This window comes from Trichogramma pretiosum, unplaced genomic scaffold (genome assembly GCF_000599845.2).
Source record: "Trichogramma pretiosum strain Unisexual culture from Peru unplaced genomic scaffold, Tpre_2.0 scaffold145, whole genome shotgun sequence".
NCBI classification, from domain to species: Eukaryota; Metazoa; Arthropoda; class Insecta; order Hymenoptera; family Trichogrammatidae; genus Trichogramma; species Trichogramma pretiosum.
Window position 1 is genome coordinate 146,700 of NW_019640819.1, and position 18,894 is coordinate 165,593.

The 18,894-nt window shown below is 41.3% G+C and overlaps 4 protein-coding genes across 5 annotated transcripts; 1 reads left to right on the forward strand and 3 right to left on the reverse strand.

Annotated features, from left to right (window-relative positions):
- Nucleotides 1-64: 64 nt before the first annotated feature.
- LOC106657076 (carboxypeptidase Q-like) lies at nt 65-7,127 on the reverse strand. The gene is made up of 4 exons (XM_014378362.2): nt 6,631-7,127; nt 6,401-6,551; nt 5,853-6,343; nt 65-757 (listed from the first exon to the last, which is right to left on the reverse strand). The coding sequence occupies exons 1-4, from the start codon at nt 6,984-6,986 to the stop codon at nt 283-285; spliced, it is 1,473 nt and encodes a 490-aa protein (XP_014233848.1). The 5' UTR covers nt 6,987-7,127; the 3' UTR covers nt 65-282.
- A 280-nt stretch (nt 7,128-7,407) lies between these two features.
- Nucleotides 7,408-11,340, reverse strand: LOC106657078 (tetraspanin-31-B). Of its 2 annotated transcripts, XR_001339503.2 has the most exons (6): nt 10,301-10,880; nt 9,875-10,141; nt 9,646-9,798; nt 9,429-9,557; nt 9,140-9,267; nt 8,795-8,886 (listed from the first exon to the last, which is right to left on the reverse strand). XR_001339503.2 is itself a non-coding variant. In XM_014378364.2 (5 exons), the coding sequence occupies exons 1-5, from the start codon at nt 10,358-10,360 to the stop codon at nt 8,782-8,784; spliced, it is 714 nt and encodes a 237-aa protein (XP_014233850.1). In that variant the 5' UTR covers nt 10,361-11,340; the 3' UTR covers nt 7,408-8,781. The 2 variants fall into 2 exon arrangements, 1 of the variants encoding a protein (XP_014233850.1); XM_014378364.2 differs by lacking the exon at nt 9,140-9,267 and having other exon boundaries at nt 7,408-8,886; nt 10,301-11,340.
- Nucleotides 11,341-12,275: 935 nt separating this feature from the next.
- LOC106657008 (protein 60A-like) lies at nt 12,276-14,037 on the reverse strand. Its single transcript, XM_014378238.2, has 2 exons — nt 13,485-14,037; nt 12,276-13,421 (listed from the first exon to the last, which is right to left on the reverse strand). Exons 1-2 carry the CDS (start codon nt 13,789-13,791, stop codon nt 12,535-12,537), a joined length of 1,194 nt encoding a protein of 397 aa, XP_014233724.1. The 5' UTR covers nt 13,792-14,037; the 3' UTR covers nt 12,276-12,534.
- Nucleotides 14,038-15,995: 1,958 nt separating this feature from the next.
- On the forward strand, nt 15,996-18,708 carry LOC106657175 (facilitated trehalose transporter Tret1-like). The gene is made up of 2 exons (XM_014378546.2): nt 15,996-16,644; nt 16,762-18,708. The coding sequence occupies exons 1-2, from the start codon at nt 16,590-16,592 to the stop codon at nt 18,144-18,146; spliced, it is 1,440 nt and encodes a 479-aa protein (XP_014234032.1). The 5' UTR covers nt 15,996-16,589; the 3' UTR covers nt 18,147-18,708.
- Nucleotides 18,709-18,894: the final 186 nt, after the last annotated feature.

The window sequence follows — 18,894 nt, forward strand, 5'->3', positions numbered from 1 at the left end:
GAAAGTAGTTGAGTATGTGTATATACAATATTATATAATGTATGTTGAATCATCAATACAAGTATATTGTGAGGACTCACTGTGACGAGTCCAACCGAAAAATTTTATAAAAAAAGCAATAATTCACAACTTCTAAATGGACAAGAAAAAACATCAAAGATTATTATATATCTATATACAATTTTAAACGTGTCTCTCTGTAATAGAATTCATATTTATTTTACGATGACGAGAATAAAGCTAATCGATTGTTTTCAAAAAAAAAAAAAAAAAATACGATCGTCAATAATTCTTGAGATAATTTCCCTTGCCGTTCTTGATGGGCGCGTGCCTCGGCAGATCGAGGCTGAGATCCGCCACGACGTAGGCCACAGCGGCGAACAGCGCCGTGCCCCGGTCCAGCGCCTGGGGATTCTCCAGCGACATGGTGTCGGCCTGGGTGTGATGATACCAGAAGTAGCGATCGTTCTGGTTCCAGAGCGAGGCGCCGGGCACGCCCGAGTTGACCCACTCCTCGATGTCGGGGCCGGCCTGGGGCGTGCGGATGTCCAGCGGGCCCATGCCCGGCACGAGGCCGAGGATCTTTTCCAGGATGCACTTGACGGTGGAGGTGCCGGTGACCTCGAGACCCAACGGATTGAAGGTACCGATGTCGGACTCCATCACGAGCTGCAGATTGCTCTCGTTGGCCTTGTGCGCCTGGACGTACTGCGACGCGCCGATCATGCCGAACTCCTCGGCCGTCCACATGATCGATCTATAATGAGAAAAAAAGAGCAACGTTGGCGTGATCCATTTGAATTTAGCACTCTGTTTGGATGAAAATTTGACCGGAAATCCAACTCGATTAGACTCGATAATTCAGCTTGAATTTAAATTATAAAGCTGAAATTTTTACCTGAAAATCTTGCTCGATAAAAATTATTAATCATTTCAAATGAAAGAAATGTAATCTTAAAGGAAACATACACCTGCAAACTAAAGAAATTTATATTTTTCCGAAGATTTATTTTCAATGGAAAAAAAAGTAAAATGTATGAATTTTTTTTTCTTTTTCAGTGGTATCGTATCTTCTGTTACCATTGTTTTCTCGAAACAACGCTTTTCAAGTTCACCCACGCGAATTAGGAAAAATCATTAATTATATTGTTCTAAAATTTTAGTATAATACTCCTTATATTTTTCTGCTTAGAATTAACTAAAATGGAAGAATTTACACAATGTTCTCAGAGTAATATAATAATTTTCGAAAAAAAAATTTCTCGGAGGAATCGTCACCAAGTTAGAGTTTTAAATTATATAAATTATATCAAATATTGTAAGAATAATGTATAAACAAATAAATCGGTAATTCTGTTGTAAGCAATACGATCATAAACGATTTTAACCTCAACCCTCAACACACTGATCATGTTTACAGTAAAAATAAATTAATTTGAATGTTGTCTTTCCCAGCGGAACAAGCCATAACACCAAAAGATTTTAATCATTAAGTTTTTGTGACACTCAATTGAAGGATCAGTTTAGGCACCAAAATGGAAAAAAGTGAGGAGAAAATCAAAGAAATTGTGTCTAAAGATAATTCAAGTGAACGCAAAATTGTTGCTTCAAACGACAAAAAGTACGTTTGTGACATTTGTCAGGAGGCATTTACATTGGAATCAAGCATCATAACACACCGAAATACAATTCACAATAAGCATGAAAATTTCGCATGCGACAAGTGCGAGAAGAAATTTGTGAAAAAATCGAGTTTATTCACGCACAAAAAATTGGTACACAAAGATCACCATGATTTCACATGCAACAAGTGTGAGAGGAAATTTGAAAATAAATCCTCTTTGCTCAAGCATAAAAAAATATTTCACGAAGTTTTCAAAAATTACTTGTGTGAAATGTGTGCCAAGAGATTTGACAATAAACATAGTTTGCTCTTGCATATAAAAACATCCCATGAGCACCAAAAGACAGTTCACGAAAAAAGAAGATTTCATTTGATCAGGCACCAAAATTCAGTGCACGAAAGTAACAAAGATTTTGCATGCGACAAGTGTGAGAAGAAATTTACACCGAAATCGCATGTTTTAATACACATAACAACAGTCCACGAAGGTCGCAAAGATTACGCATGCAACGGGTGCAAAAAAAATTTTGGAAAGAAAAACGATTTGTTGAGGCATCAAAAAACCGTCAATGAAGGTCGCAGAGATTTTGCTTGTGACAAGTGCGAAAAGAAATTTGGACAAAAATCAGATTTATTGAAGCACCAAATAATAATCCATCAAGGTCGCGAGGATTTCTCAAACGATAATTGTAAGCAGACATTTGGTGGTTCGAGTAGATTTTTAAGAAACCAAAAGACAGTTCAAGAAGGTCGGAAAGATTTCGCTTGTGACAAGCGTGAGAAGAAATTTGGAAAAAAATCACATTTGCTGAGTCATCAAAAGACAGTCCATGAACATCATAAAGATTTCACATGTGACAAGTGCGAGAAAAAATTCGCACGAAAATCGCATTTGCTCTTACACCAAAGGACAGTTCACGAAGGTCACAAAGATTACTCATGTGACGAATGCCATAATAAATTTGTAAACCGAAGCAATTTGCTAAAACATCAAAAAGTAATCCACGAAGGTCGCAAAGATTTTTCATGCGATTATTGCGAAAAAAAATTTGGACAAAAAGTGCATTTGATTTACCATCAAATAATAGCCCATGAGGGTCGCAAAAGTTAGGCATGAGTCAAATGCGATATTAAATGATGATTGACAATTGTAAATATGAATAAATATTTGTATACATATTTTTCTAAATTAAAAAATGATGTCATGCAGTTATTTTTCAACCAATGCGAGCAGATTTTTGTCTAAAATTTTCAGGTCGATAAAATTAATGGTTTTTCTGTTATCGTATGGTCAACCGTTTTTTAAGTTTTTCAAAAGTAATCGTAGCGATCGATACTAGGTGATAAAAAATAAAACAAAAATTTTTTGATTTAGTATAAGCAGTGGCGAATTTTAGAGCATGCCAATCTTAATTTTGAAATGAAAATCAAAATTTTCTATCATACATGTGTGTAACGATCTATGTACTCGATGACTTTTGCGGCAACTCAATGTTGACCGTCGGAATAGTTTTGGAGTACGTGGTTTTGTAAGGCCAACAAACTTCTCGAAGGAATCGTCGCCAAGTAAGAGTTATAAATTACTTCAAATATTGTGAGAATAATGTATAAACAGATAAATCGTTAATTCCATTGTAAACAATACGATCATAAACGATTTGGACCTCAACACAATGATCATGTTTACAGTGAAAATAAATTAGTTTGAATGTTATCTTTCCCCTTGAAACAAATTCATAATACCAGAAGATAAATTTAAATCATTAATTTTCGGAGAAATTAAATTAAAGGACAAAAGTTTATTTTAGATACTGAGATGGATAAAAATCAGAAAAAATACGAAGAGGTTGTCTTGAAAAATAATTCAAGAGAACACGACGATGTTGTTTCAAACGAAAAACCACACGTTTGTGATTTTTGCCACGAGTCATTTACGTTAGAATCAAGCATCATAACCCACCGATTCACAATTCACAATGATCCGAAAAATTATGCATGTGATGAGTGCAAAAAAATATTTGAGTTCCGAAGTCATTTGAGTAGACATCAAATATTAGATCACAAAGTCCGAAAAGATTTCGCATGCGAGCAGTGCGAGAAAAAATTTGTGAAAAAATCAAGTTTATTTACACACCAAAAGTTAGTCCACAAAAATCGTGAAGATCTGACATGCAACAAGTGCGAGAAAAAATTTGAAAATAAATCAACTTTACTCAAGCATAAAAAAATATTTCACGAAGTTTTCAAAAATTACTTGTGTGAAATGTGTGCCAAGAGATTTGATACCAAACAGAGATTGCTCTTACATATAAAAACATCTCATAAGCACCATAAGGCAGTACTCGAAGATCGTACAGAATTCGCTTGTGACAGGTGCGAGAAGAAATTTGAAGGTAAACGGAATTTACTCTTTCACATAAAAACAGTTCACGAGGGTTGCCAAGATTTAACATGCGATTTTTGCGAAAGGGAATTTCCAAAAAATTCCCTTTTGCTTCTCCACCTAAAGACAGTACATGAGGGTCGGAAAGATTATGCATGTGACAAATGCGAGAAAAAATTTGGATATAAGTCAGATTTGTTGAAACACCAAAAAACAGTCCACGAAAAAAGAAGAGATTTCGCCTGCAACGCATGTGAAAAGAAATTTTGTCGAAAAATTCATTTGATCAGGCACCAAAATTCAGTGCACGAAGGTAAAAAAGATTTCGCATGCGACCAATGCAAAAAGAAATTTGGGCAGCATTGGTCTTTACTCAGGCACCAAAAGATTTTCCATGAAGGTCGAAAAGATTTCGTATGCGACAAATGCGAGAAGAAATTTACACAGAAATCGCATGTTCTAATGCATATAACAACAGTCCACGAAGGTCGCAAAGATTACGCATGCGACAAATGCAAGAAAACATTCGGACATTCCATTTCGTTGCTCGGTCACCAAAGAACAGTCCACGAAGGTCGCAGAGATTTTGCTTGTGATAAGTGCGATAAGAAATTCGGACTCAAAGCCACTTGGCTCACCCATCTAAAAACAGTTCACGATGGTCGAAAAGATTTTGTATGTGACAAGTGTGGGCAAAAATTCGGACAAAAATCAAATTTGCTCACTCACTTTAGGATAAAACACGATGGTCGAAAAGATTTCGCCTGTAATAAGTGTGAGAAGAAATTTGGACAAAGATCGCATTTACATTACCACCAAATAACAATCCACTAAGCTTGCAAAGACTACGCGTGCGACAAATGTGAGCTGAAGTTTGGACAAAAACCGAACTTGTTCTACCACCAAAAGACAATACACGAAAATCACAACAATTTTGCACGCGACAAATGTGAGAGGAAATTTGTATACAAAAGTCATTTGCTCTACCACCAGAAGACAGTCCACGAAGGTAGCAAAGACTACGAATGCGATTTATGTAAGAAAAAATTTGGACTTCAAATTAATTTGACGAAACACCGAAAAACAGTCCATGATGGATACAGATATTACGCATGTGACAAGTGCGAGAAAAACTTTGGACAAAGATCGATTTTGATCTTGCATCAAAAATCAGTCCATGACGGTAATAAAGATTACGCAAGTGACAAGTGCGAAAAGAAATTTGGATATAAACACAGTTTGATCAATCACCAAAAGTTAATACACGAAGGTCTGAGAGATTTCGCATGCGAAGGGTGCGAAAGTAAATTCGTGGAATTAGGCCAGTTGAATAGACACCATAAAGTGGTCCAAGATGGTCGCAAAAATTATGCATGCGACGACTGCGAGAAGAAATTTGTATATAAGTCAAAGTTATTGAAGCACCAAAAAACAATCCATGAAGTTCGCAAAGTTTAGGCGCGCGACAAATGCTAATGAAAATTTGAACAAAAAGCGATTTTGCTTGAGAAAAGTGCGAGAAGAAATGATGATTGACAATTGTAAATATGTAATTACTAATACATAAATGTTTTTCTAAAATTTCAATAAAAACTGAGCTGAAATGTGTATTATTCGAACCTTGAGCGTTAAACTATCATTAAACCTTTGTTCATTAACATTTTCATTTTTTCAGATTTTACTTACAACTAATATTATTATTCTCAATGAATTTTTGTGTCTAAATTTCTTAAAAATTAGCCAAGACTCCCAAGGCTGTTTTTGAATCACCTTTTCATTACATATATTCACTTTCAAGTCAAATCGAGCTAGATTTTTCTCAACTATCAAGTTCAAATCTCATACCTAACGGTGCGTCTCGGTTTCAATCCAAGACTCTTCAACAGAACAGCAGCGCCCCACGAGATGAAAGCTCCGCCGCCGTCGTCCATGGCACCCTGGCCCACGTCCCAGCTGTCCACGTGTCCGGAAACCACCACAGCCTTCTCGGGCTCGTCGCTGCCCAGCACCTCGGCCACGACGTTCCTCGACTCGAGATCGGGATACAGCTTGGCCTCCATCTGCAGCGAGATCTCCAACTCGTCGCCGCGATCGGCCATGCGCTGCAGCATCGCCGCGTCCTCCACCGTGATGCAGGCCGCCGGGATCTTCTTCCAGCCCTCCTCGTAGTCCATCATGCCGGTGTGGGGCGAGTAGATGGACACGGGGGTGACGGATCGGATGAGGACCGCCACGGCGCCGAGTTTCGCCGCCTCGCTGGCCCCACGAGATCGGTATTGGACGGTCTTGCCGTAGGATACGAATTTCTGATTGTACACCACGATGCGCCCAGGAACCTGCGAAACGACGCGTAAATAGAATGGACAAAAAATTGTAAGTGGGTGAAAACTTACCTCATTGGCTCTTTTTTGCAATTCGGCGAAACTTTTCACGACGATGGCTTTGGCGTATATACCCTCGGGCGGTGTACCAACACTGTAGCCCAATCCGAGCATCGCCAGATCCTTCTTTCTCGGCTCCCAGAGCCTGGCCGACTCCTGGCCTCTGCGCGCGATTATTTTCATTTAATCGAGCTTTCAACAAAAAATAGCAACGATGCCAAAAGAAACGAAATTGTTCGTACCTGATCCAATGAGGAACCTTGACCACCTCGCCGTGAACGTTGTCCAGCTTCTTTTCCTTGGACCTCGCGAGCACGTGATCGATGGCAGCCTCGAGATTCTGGGTACCGGCGAGCCTCGAGCCGAACTTGTCCACGAAATCGGCGAGTTCGCGCCAGACGACACCGCGAAAGCTACCGTTCACGGCCTCGTTCACGATGAGTCTCACCACGGGGGCGTACGACTCGATCTCCTCCGCGAGCTCGTCCGGCAGTTGGCATTTTTTATCGTACTTGTTTACGCGCTTGCTGCAACCGCAGCCACCGATCAAGACGACGATCAACAACGGTAACAAACTAATTCGCCGGAAAATCTTCATTATTTTTGTAGCGGCAGCGGTAGCCTCTCTCGCGTTGTGTACAGCTGATCGATCGGCTCACGACTGGTGGCTGCTTCTTCAGTTCTTCTTCTTCTTCCTCTACACAGGCCGCCCCGCGCGTAAGTAACATTACGCGCTCCAGCGTAATTCGATGCGATAAAACATGACTGCATGACGGACAGACGGACGGGCGGCAGTGCGCGATGTCGCGGATCGATTAGAATGTGTGCGGGGGGAAAAAAATAAAGAAGACGAAGAAGAAAAAAACATAAATGCTAACGATAGCGATACTTTTTGATAAAGCTTTGATAAACGTGCGACCGTTGAATGCAGTCTCCCCTCGTTAAAAACGATGATTGACATAGGAGTAAAACAGAAGCGGTATAGCAGGATGAGTAAAGAATTGATAAGTCAGATTGCGTGCCGTGTGTGTGTATTTTTAATTTTTCACATGATTTATTCCAGCTTAGAGTATTTTAGAAGATAGAGACGTTACACATACGATTAAATGTATCATCATCAACGTAATCGTCAGCTCTTTGAAATTTTAAATACTTGGCTCCTTTTTTTTTATTGCTTTAAACAAATTGAACGATATTATTAGGATTACATCGAAAAGTATGCAAGAAGTTATAATGATCGACGATATAAGTTCAATTCGTTTAACACATAGCTCGTGTTTTTCCCTTTAATATATTTGTACACATCGTATTACATTCATTTGAATTTTTTTAAGTTTTCACATCGCAAAGAAATGTATATCATAGCAAGCGTTTCGTTTCTCGAAGCAGTTGGATACAATTATAATACGTATAGGCAGAGACAATAGTCAATATATATAATGTTTCAGCTCTCGCGCGCAACAAAATGCTCGATCGTTAGTTAGTTAGTTTCTTTTTGTTTAAATAAAAAATAAGTTAGTTATATATTTAGTTTGTCATCACGCGCGCGCGCGATGCACAATCTAAATTTATCTCTCTCTTCGCTTCGTTCGTATTTGTTTGGTAAATTGTTTTTCAGTCGATAAAGTTTCCTTATCTTGTAAATCGTATCATAGTTCTATAATGGATATATCAAAGCTACCCATGCGCGATGCATTTTCCAAGCTTCGCAAAGAGTTATTTTTTTGTTTGTTACATTAGCACCGCAGAAACATACACATATACAGTAATTATTGATATTATTTGGAACAAGAATTATTTTCGTTAATTTTTGTTACATTTGGAAGTGAACAGTTTTTACTGGAGCTCGACTCGAGGACATAGATTAAAAACGCTTATATGACAGAATATTTAAACATGTAATAAAAATGGCTGCAGTGGAATGTTTTACAAATTATTTATAAAATAATCTCGTTACTAAAACTACTATGGAGTCACTATAAACTAGAAAACATACTGCAATTTTAGAATTTCGATACTTTCTTCTGTACTTATGACATGTACTATTGAAAACTATAAACTGTTTACGTTAAACCACAGATACTGGATTAAGTTGTAAATTTGGAGAAATTTTTGTTCAAAAACCATTTATCACATTTGAGAATTTAAAAGTGAACTACATATCATGATCTAAAATATAATAATCGTAAAGATCATGATACCTAGGAAGTTGTTCTTTGGCTAAAAATAAATTCTTACATTTGCACACATTCTTTTTAATCAATTGTAAAAAAAAGTTTGTATTTCATAAAAAATTTGTTGGAATTAAAATCAGACTAGTTAGTATAATCAAGCATTAGTAAAGTCATTCATTAAAAACGAAACTCAAAAAAGCCAAAGAGCTAACTGAGAGTTTATTCGTAAATATAGTTATTTGATCTTGGGAACATAGCTCGAGCAGCTGCTTCTTCAGGATCTAACTGATTTCTGTATCTTCTAGCCAAAAATGCTGCAATCACCTGTTGAGTGAAATTTTATTTTTACAAATATTTAAATTAACATTTTGAATTGATTCTTAGAATACAGATGGACAGTAACATTATTTTTGAATAACTGAGACACATAAAAACAATAAAATTTTTATCAAAATCTGTATGCTAGTTATCAATACTATTTTCTAGACAATTCTTTTACAAAAAAAAATATATATTTAATTGTAGCTTATTATAAAAAAAAAAATTGTAACCACAACCAAACATTGAAAGCACCCACCATCTGTTATGATGGTCGTATAGAGAGACAGGGGACATGGCGATGTTGTTAGACTAGAGAAAAGCACTAGGATTAGCTCGCGGATCTTTTTGATTCCTGTAGCGCACTGTTAGCCACACACCGACGAACTGTAATTAATAAACAAATAATGTTGAATTTGTCTTAGATGAATGTCTCATAACTGTTGGAACATTTGAACAAATCATATTAGTACTGAACATTCATAATAAGTTTTACATTTATCACAATATTGTATGTTGTTTTATAGAATATAGGAAATAATGAATACCTCAGTAAAACTGAAGAATAATCCTATGCCTCCACAAAGTTTAAATGCGTAATCAATGGTTGATTGTAACTTTTCCATACAAGCTGGGCATTTGCAATTTTGATCAAGACTTCCAGCGCAACATATTGCCTGTCAATTCAGAAAATTAATCAATAAAAAGAATGAAAGTTGAATGAAAATTTTAACAATCAGTTATTGCAATAGTTCATATGCTTACAGTTTGTCTTTCTTCACACGTTAATTCATTAGGTTTAAGAGTTGTTGATACAAGCTCTGAGAAATGATCTGTAGTGGTTGTTTTATTGAAGCCACAGCAATGGAAAGTATTCTGAACTTGTTCTCTCAAGTTTTCATCAACTTGATTCCAACCCTGTAGAAGTCACATGAAGTTAATAAAATATAATCAAACTTTAGAACTATAGAATGAATAACTTTCTGATACATACGTGTTCAGCGAGTTGTTCTTGTTGCTTGGCATTCACAGCCAGACAAGCGCAGGCAATGCTGAATTGAACCAGGAACAACAGGAACAAAATGAGCATGTAGAAAAATAGCAGGACTTGATGATGCTTGACAGCTCCGATCAAGCCAAGGATGGAGATCAGAATGAGTATCACTCCGCATGCCAGAATGCCCTCGATGATGGGCAAATTGGCAACCAGAGACGACGCTTCTCCATAAACTGCAACGCTGATCAATATGATAGCAACAACCTGTGGAGTACAAATAGAGAGAATGTCTCGTCAACAAGGGTAATTTTTTAATTGAAATATGCTGCATTGATAAGCTAATCAAATATAGACTCGTTGGCTCAGACTCGTTAGAGCAAAGTACAGCATGGTTAATTAATACACATAAAAAATGATACTTACAATGTACAATACGTTTAGGGCCGTGAGGGCATTTTTAGAGCACGTAAAGCCTCCACACATTTTGCCTCCGACACTACTTTATCAGCGCGCAGTCCTACGATATCGATGACTCAAAGACGGGCTCACGACGGAAGACTTGCAGAAGACAGCGGCAGCGGTGCTGCAGCCGTGTATACGCGAGATATCGTCGTCGGGTCTGTCAGAAATACTGGTACAACATGATCTCGTATTATATATCAAGCTTTTGGCGGCCTGCGTGTATATACTCGAGATATATATATAGAGCGACACGAAAGAGACAATGATTCGCGCGAGCACTATCAATTTCCGAGTGACTAGGATCTTATCAATGTCACGCAGACATTTGTGTGCCGCAGTGGTACATACGACTACGACGACGCGAGATAAAATCGACGAGCACAGAGCAGCAGTCAGCAGCAGCAAAGCGGAGCATCCAATTTTGCGATTAGCATGTGTGCGAGCGAGAGGCTCCTCCGTGCGTGTTGTAGTAGAGATGTTATTGACTGCTACTGCTGCTGTGTATACATGCGCGAACGCGGCAAAGGCTGTCGACTGTCATGCAAGCAGCAGCAGAATTATTATTATTGTTGCACGCGTGTGGGTGAGCGGCTGCAGCAGTGGAGTCGTCGCGGAATAGGCGACGCGCGAGCGCGAAAATTCAAAGAGGACAGATGTCTTTCTCGGATTGCGGGAAAAATTATATTGTGAATTTTCGATCGAACTTAGATGGCTAATATTTCTAGAACTGACACCGACTTATTTTTGTATCGTTGCCTTTACATTCACACTTGCTGGTATTGGATGCGCCATCTAGAAGTGAGTTGGTACTACAATTAAACTTTACATATATACAAAATACAATAGTACTTTTTCAGTAACTCATGAACAAGTAGGTAAATACATATTGCTATTTTATACAACTGTTTTTTTGATGAATGAGGAAATTATTTCGCTGAAACTTTTCATAAAATAAAAAATTTATGACGAATTTTCATTTTTTCGTGTTCTCTTGAAGGAAGTGGTAACTATAAAACTATGGCTAAAGATACAAAAGGCGCTTTTATTCGAATGAAACTCATGAAAATAATAAGTGTATCTGGAAAATATTAGTGCAATTCACCATGAGACATACTAAACGTCCAAACTCGGACTTGATTTAACATTTTTGCCGAATTATCATTCTCGGTGGGCAAAAATTCTACTTTTTCTGAAGTATGTATTCCAAATATTTTATATGTAGTTGTTGTTGTTTTTATTTACAAAGGTAAATTAGTCTTAATTTTCAAAATAATAGTATTCAATTAATTTATATTGATGTTGCCCAGTTGGCGAAATTTTTATTGCATAAACTGTAATGATCATTCACCCGAAGCTGAGACTTTATTGATTTTTTTCGCGATAAGTGCAATGAAAGGTCTCTTATTATTGGCCTTTGACCGACAATCGAATTAAACTTTAAAAGCCGCAGTACCGTACATTAATTAGCTCAGGATAATTTTTTGTGCATTAATCTCTATTTGTTTCAGATCATAAACAAAAATCGATTCGGCTCGTCACAAAATTCAAATCATTATAAATCACCCTTCGAGTGAAAATCCGAGCTTAATAAAGCGATCATCAAAAATTAAATGCTTACCCTCGAATCGAATCATCGATATACTCGCGAATTACTCATCGGCGCCGCTCATTCGTTATATCGTACCTTACCTTTACCATTTTTTTTTTATCGATAACACGTCGCAACGACGAAACAGAGAAGAGACGTATTTTATCGACGACGATGTCTCCCACGATCCATGAAAGCTTCCCTCGCAACGGCACAGATAGCGTAGAGTGGATTGCGCTCGAAGCGTCAAAGCTCGATTCGCTCGTACTTGTGTACTGAAAGAACGAAACTAGGACGCGCGATAGATTGCGACGCTGCGCATATATACGATTGATCACATTCATTTATACTTTATTCGTATTATTATTTTTTTTTTTTTTTAAATATTTACAAACCCAACGCAGCCGAATCGACTCTTTTCACTCTCAAAGAGTACAAAAAATTTCGCCTGACTCACATCGTTGTACATGATACACGCATCGATCAACGACGCGTCGCGTACATGCGCGTGTTTTACAAAACCATCCACGCTCGCGAGTCACGCTCGTTATACTATTAATATCAACGCACAAAAAAAAAAAACAATAACAAACAAAAAACATCATCATCATTGACAGGTGCACTCGGTCACCCTCATCCTCGGATACCTCTTGATCGTGTGCGTCTTGGCGTCCTCGCTGACTATCAGTACGGCCACGTCGCCGTAGCCGGCCGGCGCGCAGCACGTCTCCGGCGCTCGATCCGGCCGCAGCACGTGCATCATCGTCTGGACGATGGCGTGATTGGTCGTGTGGGCGTCGGCGCTCAGCGGGAAGCGACAGCCGCCGGCGCAGTAGCCGGCCTCGAAGCCGTCCGGCGCCACCACGTAGTCCGGCATCGCCTGGAGATCGCCGAAGCGCACGTACAGCTGGTGCAGTCGACACGCGCCCTCGCTCGCCTTCTTTCTCTGCTTTCGCCAAGGGGGTGCTGCTGCTGCTGCTGCCGGTGGTGCTTTCGAGCGTTTCCAACGATCGGCAGAGAGGCTTCTGTCTAGAGATTGGCTGTTCCGAGACTCGTAGTAAGCCACGACGAAGGCTTCCTGGCTCATGAATCGCAGCAGCCTCGACCTGTCGCCTTTGCCGCTTCCGTTCAGCTTGAGCCGAAACACCAGCTCGCGCCCGTGATTCACGCATTTATCCAAATATTCGTATACGTCGATCGTCAGCCAGCCGCGACGATTCGCCTCGATCCGGACGATATCGATAATCGTCCACCTTCCACTCTCCACTGGCGGTTCGCAGTCCTCCGGCTGGTAAATGGATAGCCGTCGATCTCCGTCCAAGAGGGAGCCGTCCGAGTAAAAGTGTAGCTGGGCTTTGACGACTCCGCCGATCGTCGGCGTTCTCGATACGTCGAAGTGCAATCGATTTTTCAAATTGTCGTCGTCGAGCGTCCGTGCGTACGTCATGATAATGTCACTGCCCATCGTCGCGGGCTCCGAGTCAACGCTGCTTCCTATGAATTTTTTTATCACAATCGTTGCACAAATTTACACGGTGTATAGCCGAGTACACTTACCGTTGACGATACTTTCATAGATGCCTCGTATGTAACGCGCCGACGACGCCGAATTCTGTTTCTTGGTATCATCGTCGTCGTCGTCGTCGTCGTCGTCATTGCTCGTCGTCGTTTGTTTTTCAGGCAAATCGAGAATACTCAGAACGTCCACCCTATTCTCCACGGTCCGGTCGAGTCGATCGTCGTTCGCGTAAACGCCCGTTGACGATTGCTGCTCCTCCTCGGCAAAGATCGATTTTATCGTTGTCGCTAATAACAGCACGACGATGTACAGTAAGCACCACAGTGGTCCATTGGCAATTTTCATGGTTCTGCTAGAGACGAGAGAGAGAGAGAGAGAGAGAGAGGGTCACGTGTGCCTCGATATAAACACGACCGAATTTCGACGTAAACAAAAGTGCGCGAATCAGCTGTTGACTCGAGATACGACTGGAGCTCTTGCGTTTGTGCGAGACCTTGAAATTGGTCCCAGAAATCGAAAAAAGTTCGGTCGAGTGTTTTGAGTACAGAAAAAATAACATTTTTGAAGTACTTTAAAAATTTTAAAGAATTTAGGATCGCGAAGATATTTTATCTAATTGTTAAAAGTTGTAGATTCTTTAATCTGACAATTCCCAATTTGTTCTCGAAGATGTACCGATCGATGACTTGCGGTAAATTTCCATGAAATTACGTATTAATGCCCACTTCAAAAATTTCCGCACTCTTGTCGCGACCATTTTCTACGATAATGCGCTTGACAAAACTATTAAAACTATTTTTTTTTTTTTTTAAAGAAGATATATTGTTATTTTTAAGAAAAAGTAAAAAGAGACGAGTTATCGGTGTGTCAACGATATAAATTATCCTATCGCCGGCGTAAATCATGGAATACGGATATATAGACCATACGCGAGCGTTAAATTTTTACGCTCTCTCGCCTTAAAGTATAATTTTACACGCCGTTTCGGCTGTAAGTACCTTACAATCGCAATCGAGAAGTTTCTTTTTCGCTCGCGTTCATCGACACATCGGCATCGCTTATTATGTATTCTTCAATTTCTCGCCTCGCTCCGTATCGCTTGTCGACGGGACGATCGTCGTGTCGAGTGCGCGCGCGTTCGATAATGTGCATCAACGTATACACATAGGATGCACGCACAATATCGGCAGCTGCTCAAGGCGATGATACCTCGATGCAAAATCAGTGTGTGTGTGTATATTATTATATACACCGAACCGTGCGTATGTATCGCGCGCGAGACTCGAGAGCCAAGCAATAAACTCGTTATAAAAATCGACAATCGCTTATCTCGATGCGCCTCAGCGTATACACGATGCGGTAGCAATAATAAACATATACGATTGAATTTTCGCGCTGATCTCGATCGATCGGACGCTGCGCGATACAGATTTATTATACCGATCTCGCGGCTATGGAACGTGTTTTATCTCGTGCGCGATCGAGCCTTCGAAGCGAATCTTCTTCCTGGACTATTCGAAGCAGGCTTTACGAAGCTCGTTGCTTAATTGTAAGACGTTGCGGCTGTGACGGCTTTCCATCGACTTCTGGAAACACTTGCAAATCGAGTTCGTTCTTTTTTTATATTTTTATTCAAAGAATTAAGAGCGATCCGATACATCATGTACTGTCCGATTAATCTCTATTGTACGATTTTCGGCCGATATCGCGCCTTATTTTCGTGATAAAAGTGAAAAAAAAAGAAGAAGAAAAAATTGTGTACATTAGTCATTTGCATTAAATGCGACTCAGACACATTGTTCAAGTGGATTATACTATTTTATATTGTCGTAGTCGCCCGAAGCTCGTCGAGTCACGCGAATCGCCGCATTGTGTGTATATATACAATCAATGTGTAACATTATTTTAATCGTTTATAAATTCCAACGTACAATGTGTATCGTAGGCGAGACGATTTTATATACAATATGTATACGCATTCGCGCGATCGACCGCTCAATTTCTCGCGGTATATACTGCATTTACGGTCGTTTTAGGTATCGAGCGGCGGCATTGATTGAGATCAATTTTTCTCATTTCTTTCCCCGCGCGATCTCGCGTATAGTCCGAGAGATGACATTGAATATTCTGGAACTCCTCGGTCGTCGTCGTCGTCGTCATTGTGTCAAGGCGCAAAAAAGAGGCGATCTACCTCAAAGTCAACTCGTTTCGTGTCATAATTTACGAATTTAATCGATGATCATTGAAACTAATTAGGATACGTCGAATATCGACTGCGTAAAGCTTGAAAACTTGATCGTTAACTTTGAAGCAATTTACCTCGTCTTGCACACATAATATTACTCGGCTGCTGCTATACATATACACGCGGAAATGAAGTAAACACACCGCGGCAGGTACAAGTGCGTAAATATACACACACGCCGAAGTTTAAGCGATTCGAGAAGTTATATATATGTACTATATATATAAGGGGGATGGTGGGAGAGTTTCCACGCGCTTCATAGCTGCTGCTGCTGCTGCTACAGTTCGAAAGCTCGGCGCTCGTCTGCGCGGAGAGCCTCGAGCAGCTCCGAGCGATGATCGGTAAGAAGTAATGTATGGCCAAGGAGGGAAACGCACGCGCTTACAGCAGCAGAATACAATGCGTATACGTACGTTTACGTACGCGTATACAAGTGTGTGCGTGCCGTATAACCGAGAAGATTCTCCAAGACGATAAGTTAGTTTGACTGATAAACGGCTCTCGGGCTTTATAAAGCCGACTACAGGCGCATCGATACTTTCCATTCCTCGAGCGTCGCGCGTATATCGTGGGTTGCTGCTGCTGCTGCTGTATTTTATCGATCCCGATTTGATTTTTTTTTAAATTCGTTGGGATATTGTGATCGAGGATCCAGAGAGGAGACGTGTGCCGACGATCGACGCTAATAATTTCGAACGGTGTGCCCGAATGTCGTGTGACAGTGTATTCATTTTCTGATTTCTGCACTTTATGATTACGGAGTGATTTCAAGATGGCCTGTCATCCATAAAAAGGATTTTGAAAAAAAAGGGCAAAAAATTGCAAGACAATTAAAACCTTGAACAGTATAGTTGCAGAAGTCGGTAGTAGTTTTAGATCCTAAGAGTTTTTTCGGGATATGGAAAACAAGCCACGCACGAAACAATGGCCACAGTATCTGGCAGCTATAACCGGTAAGTTGATTCGCCAAATTTTTTCTTTTTCACGCATCTTCTCTCTCCTCTCTCTCTCCTCCATCTTCGCAACGTAAATAACAAAACAAAAAAAAAAAATAATCGTCACCCATCCAGCGACCATGTCCCTGGCCGTGGCCGGCTCACACATCGGCTGGACGTCGCCGACCCTGCCGAGCCTTCAGGAGGCCTCCTCGCACCTGCCGATCACCTCGAACGACGCCTCGTGGATCGCCTCGTTCTACCTGCTCGGCTCGATTCCCGGTAACGTCGTGGCCGCCTTCATGGTCGACTCGATCGGTCGCAAGGCCAGCCTGCTCCTGGCCGGGCTGCCGCTCACGGTCGGCTGGCTGCTGATCATCTTCGCCTGGAGTCCCTACGCGCTGTACGCGTCGCGCTTCATCAGCGGCCTGGGCCAGGGCGTCGTCTACGTCGTCTGTCCCATGTACATCGGCGAGATCGCGGACAAGAACATCCGCGGCTCGCTGGGCAGCTTCATCAAGCTGATGGTGACCTTCGGCGAGCTGTACGCCCACGCGATCGGGCCCTTCGTCAGCTACGAGTGGCTGGCCTACAGCTGCATCGTCATACCCATCGTGTTCCTCGCCACCTTCATCTGGATGCCCGAGTCCCCGTACTACCTGATAATCAAGAACAGAAGGCGCGACGCCGAGCGAAGCCTGACCAGCCTCAAGCGGTACATGAGCAAGGACGACCTCGAGGAGGACATGGACCAGATGCAGAAGACGGTGATACGCGACCTGAGCGATCGCGGCCAGATCTGGGACCTCTTCAACACCCGGGGCAATCGTCGGGCCGTCTTCGTCTCGTTCGGCCTCCAGGTGATACTCCAGTTCAGCGGCATAGCCGCCATCGAGTCGTACACCCAGCAGATATTCGACAACGGCAAGACCGAGTCCGAGCCGGGCCTCTCGGCGGGCGTGGCCGTCATCGTTTTGAGCTGCATGCAGCTGGTCGGCGGTCTCGCGGCTGCGGCGGTGGTCGACCGAGTGGGCCGAAAGCCGCTGCTGCTCATCACCACTTTTCTCGCCGGGGTCGTGCTCAGCATCAGCGGCACCTTCTACTACCTCAAGGACTCGCTGGGCTGGGACATGACGGGCTACGGCTGGATCCTCGTCACCTCGATCATCTGCTACGAGCTCATCATCGCCCTGGGCCTGAGCCCACTGCCCTACATGATGCTCGGCGAGCTCTTCCCGACCAACGTCAAGGGTTTCGCCGTCTCGCTGGCCAATCTCTGGGCCTCCCTGCTGGCCTTCGTCGTGTCCAAGATGTACCAGGTGATCAGCGACTCGTGCGGCGTCTACGCGTCGTTCGCCTGGTTCGCCGCCACCTGCTTCGTGGGCATCGGCTTCATCGTGTTCGCCGTGCCCGAGACCAAGGGCAAGTCGCTGCTCGAGATACAGGAGGAGCTCAACTGTCGCCGCGGCCGGCCCAAGAGGAAGAAGTGCAACGAGATGCAGATCAGCACGATCGCGTGAACGATTGCGCGCATGATTTTTGAAAGTAAAATTTCTCTCGTGTATTATGTATAGGGCCCTCCCCCGCGCGTACGTCGTTACAGAGCCGTAAGTAAGTTTTTTTTCTCAATAGCAGTTAAGAATCTCCAAGACGTCTAATTAATTGCGCTTCCCGAGTCTATGCACGTTACGAACGAACGATTGTATATTTTATATAAGCTGTAAGCTATATATTGTAATACGTACACTCATTTTTATAGCGAAACGATATACCCCGATCAATTGTATAAATCTGACACACTTCGTTTTTATTGTTTCTTTTTTTTTTTTATATTACATACGTTTAGTAATTCATGATGTCCGAATTGATATTTCATTTTTTTCTTCTCTTGCTCGTTGCGTCGCTGCAGTAATAGATTGTGATTTCTGTATATATATATCATCATCGTGAGGCGAGCAATGAAATACAAATCTGCGACATCGATCAATGTGAGACTGATTATACTCTTAACGATAATTTTAGTAAACAAATAAAGAAAGAAAAAAAAAGATGCTGACATTGCTCGGCAGTAAAATTGTATCCATGAAACCGCCTACTACTTCATTTATTAAATGTCTCTCCCAATCACTTATCGAAATTAATTAGAATTTCTGCATCGATACGATATGAATCACGTGACTGCAGCGAGTTGGAATTATCATATGAATAATAATGGTCAAGCAGAAGTGGCTATATTTAGCAAACTTTTATTGCACCATATACAAACTT

Coding starts and splice junctions, on each gene's coding strand:
- LOC106657008 (XM_014378238.2), bottom strand. CDS start 13,791: ATGAAAATTGCCAATGGACCACTGTGGTGCTTACTGTACATCGTCGTG. Junction 13,422..13,484: donor CTATGAAAGTATCGTCAACG/GTAAGTGTACTC, acceptor AAAAATTCATAG/GAAGCAGCGTTGACTCGGAG.
- LOC106657175 (XM_014378546.2), top strand. CDS start 16,590: ATGGAAAACAAGCCACGCACGAAACAATGGCCACAGTATCTGGCAGCT. Junction 16,645..16,761: donor GTATCTGGCAGCTATAACCG/GTAAGTTGATTC, acceptor TCACCCATCCAG/CGACCATGTCCCTGGCCGTG.
- LOC106657076 (XM_014378362.2), bottom strand. CDS start 6,986: ATGAAGATTTTCCGGCGAATTAGTTTGTTACCGTTGTTGATCGTCGTC. Junction 6,552..6,630: donor AAGGTTCCTCATTGGATCAG/GTACGAACAATT, acceptor AATCGCGCGCAG/AGGCCAGGAGTCGGCCAGGC. Junction 758..5,852: donor AAACCGAGACGCACCGTTAG/GTATGAGATTTG, acceptor TTCTCATTATAG/ATCGATCATGTGGACGGCCG.
- LOC106657078 (XM_014378364.2), bottom strand. CDS start 10,360: ATGTGTGGAGGCTTTACGTGCTCTAAAAATGCCCTCACGGCCCTAAAC. Junction 10,142..10,300: donor CCCTAAACGTATTGTACATT/GTAAGTATCATT, acceptor TGTACTCCACAG/GTTGTTGCTATCATATTGAT. Junction 9,799..9,874: donor AAGAACAACTCGCTGAACAC/GTATGTATCAGA, acceptor TGACTTCTACAG/GGTTGGAATCAAGTTGATGA.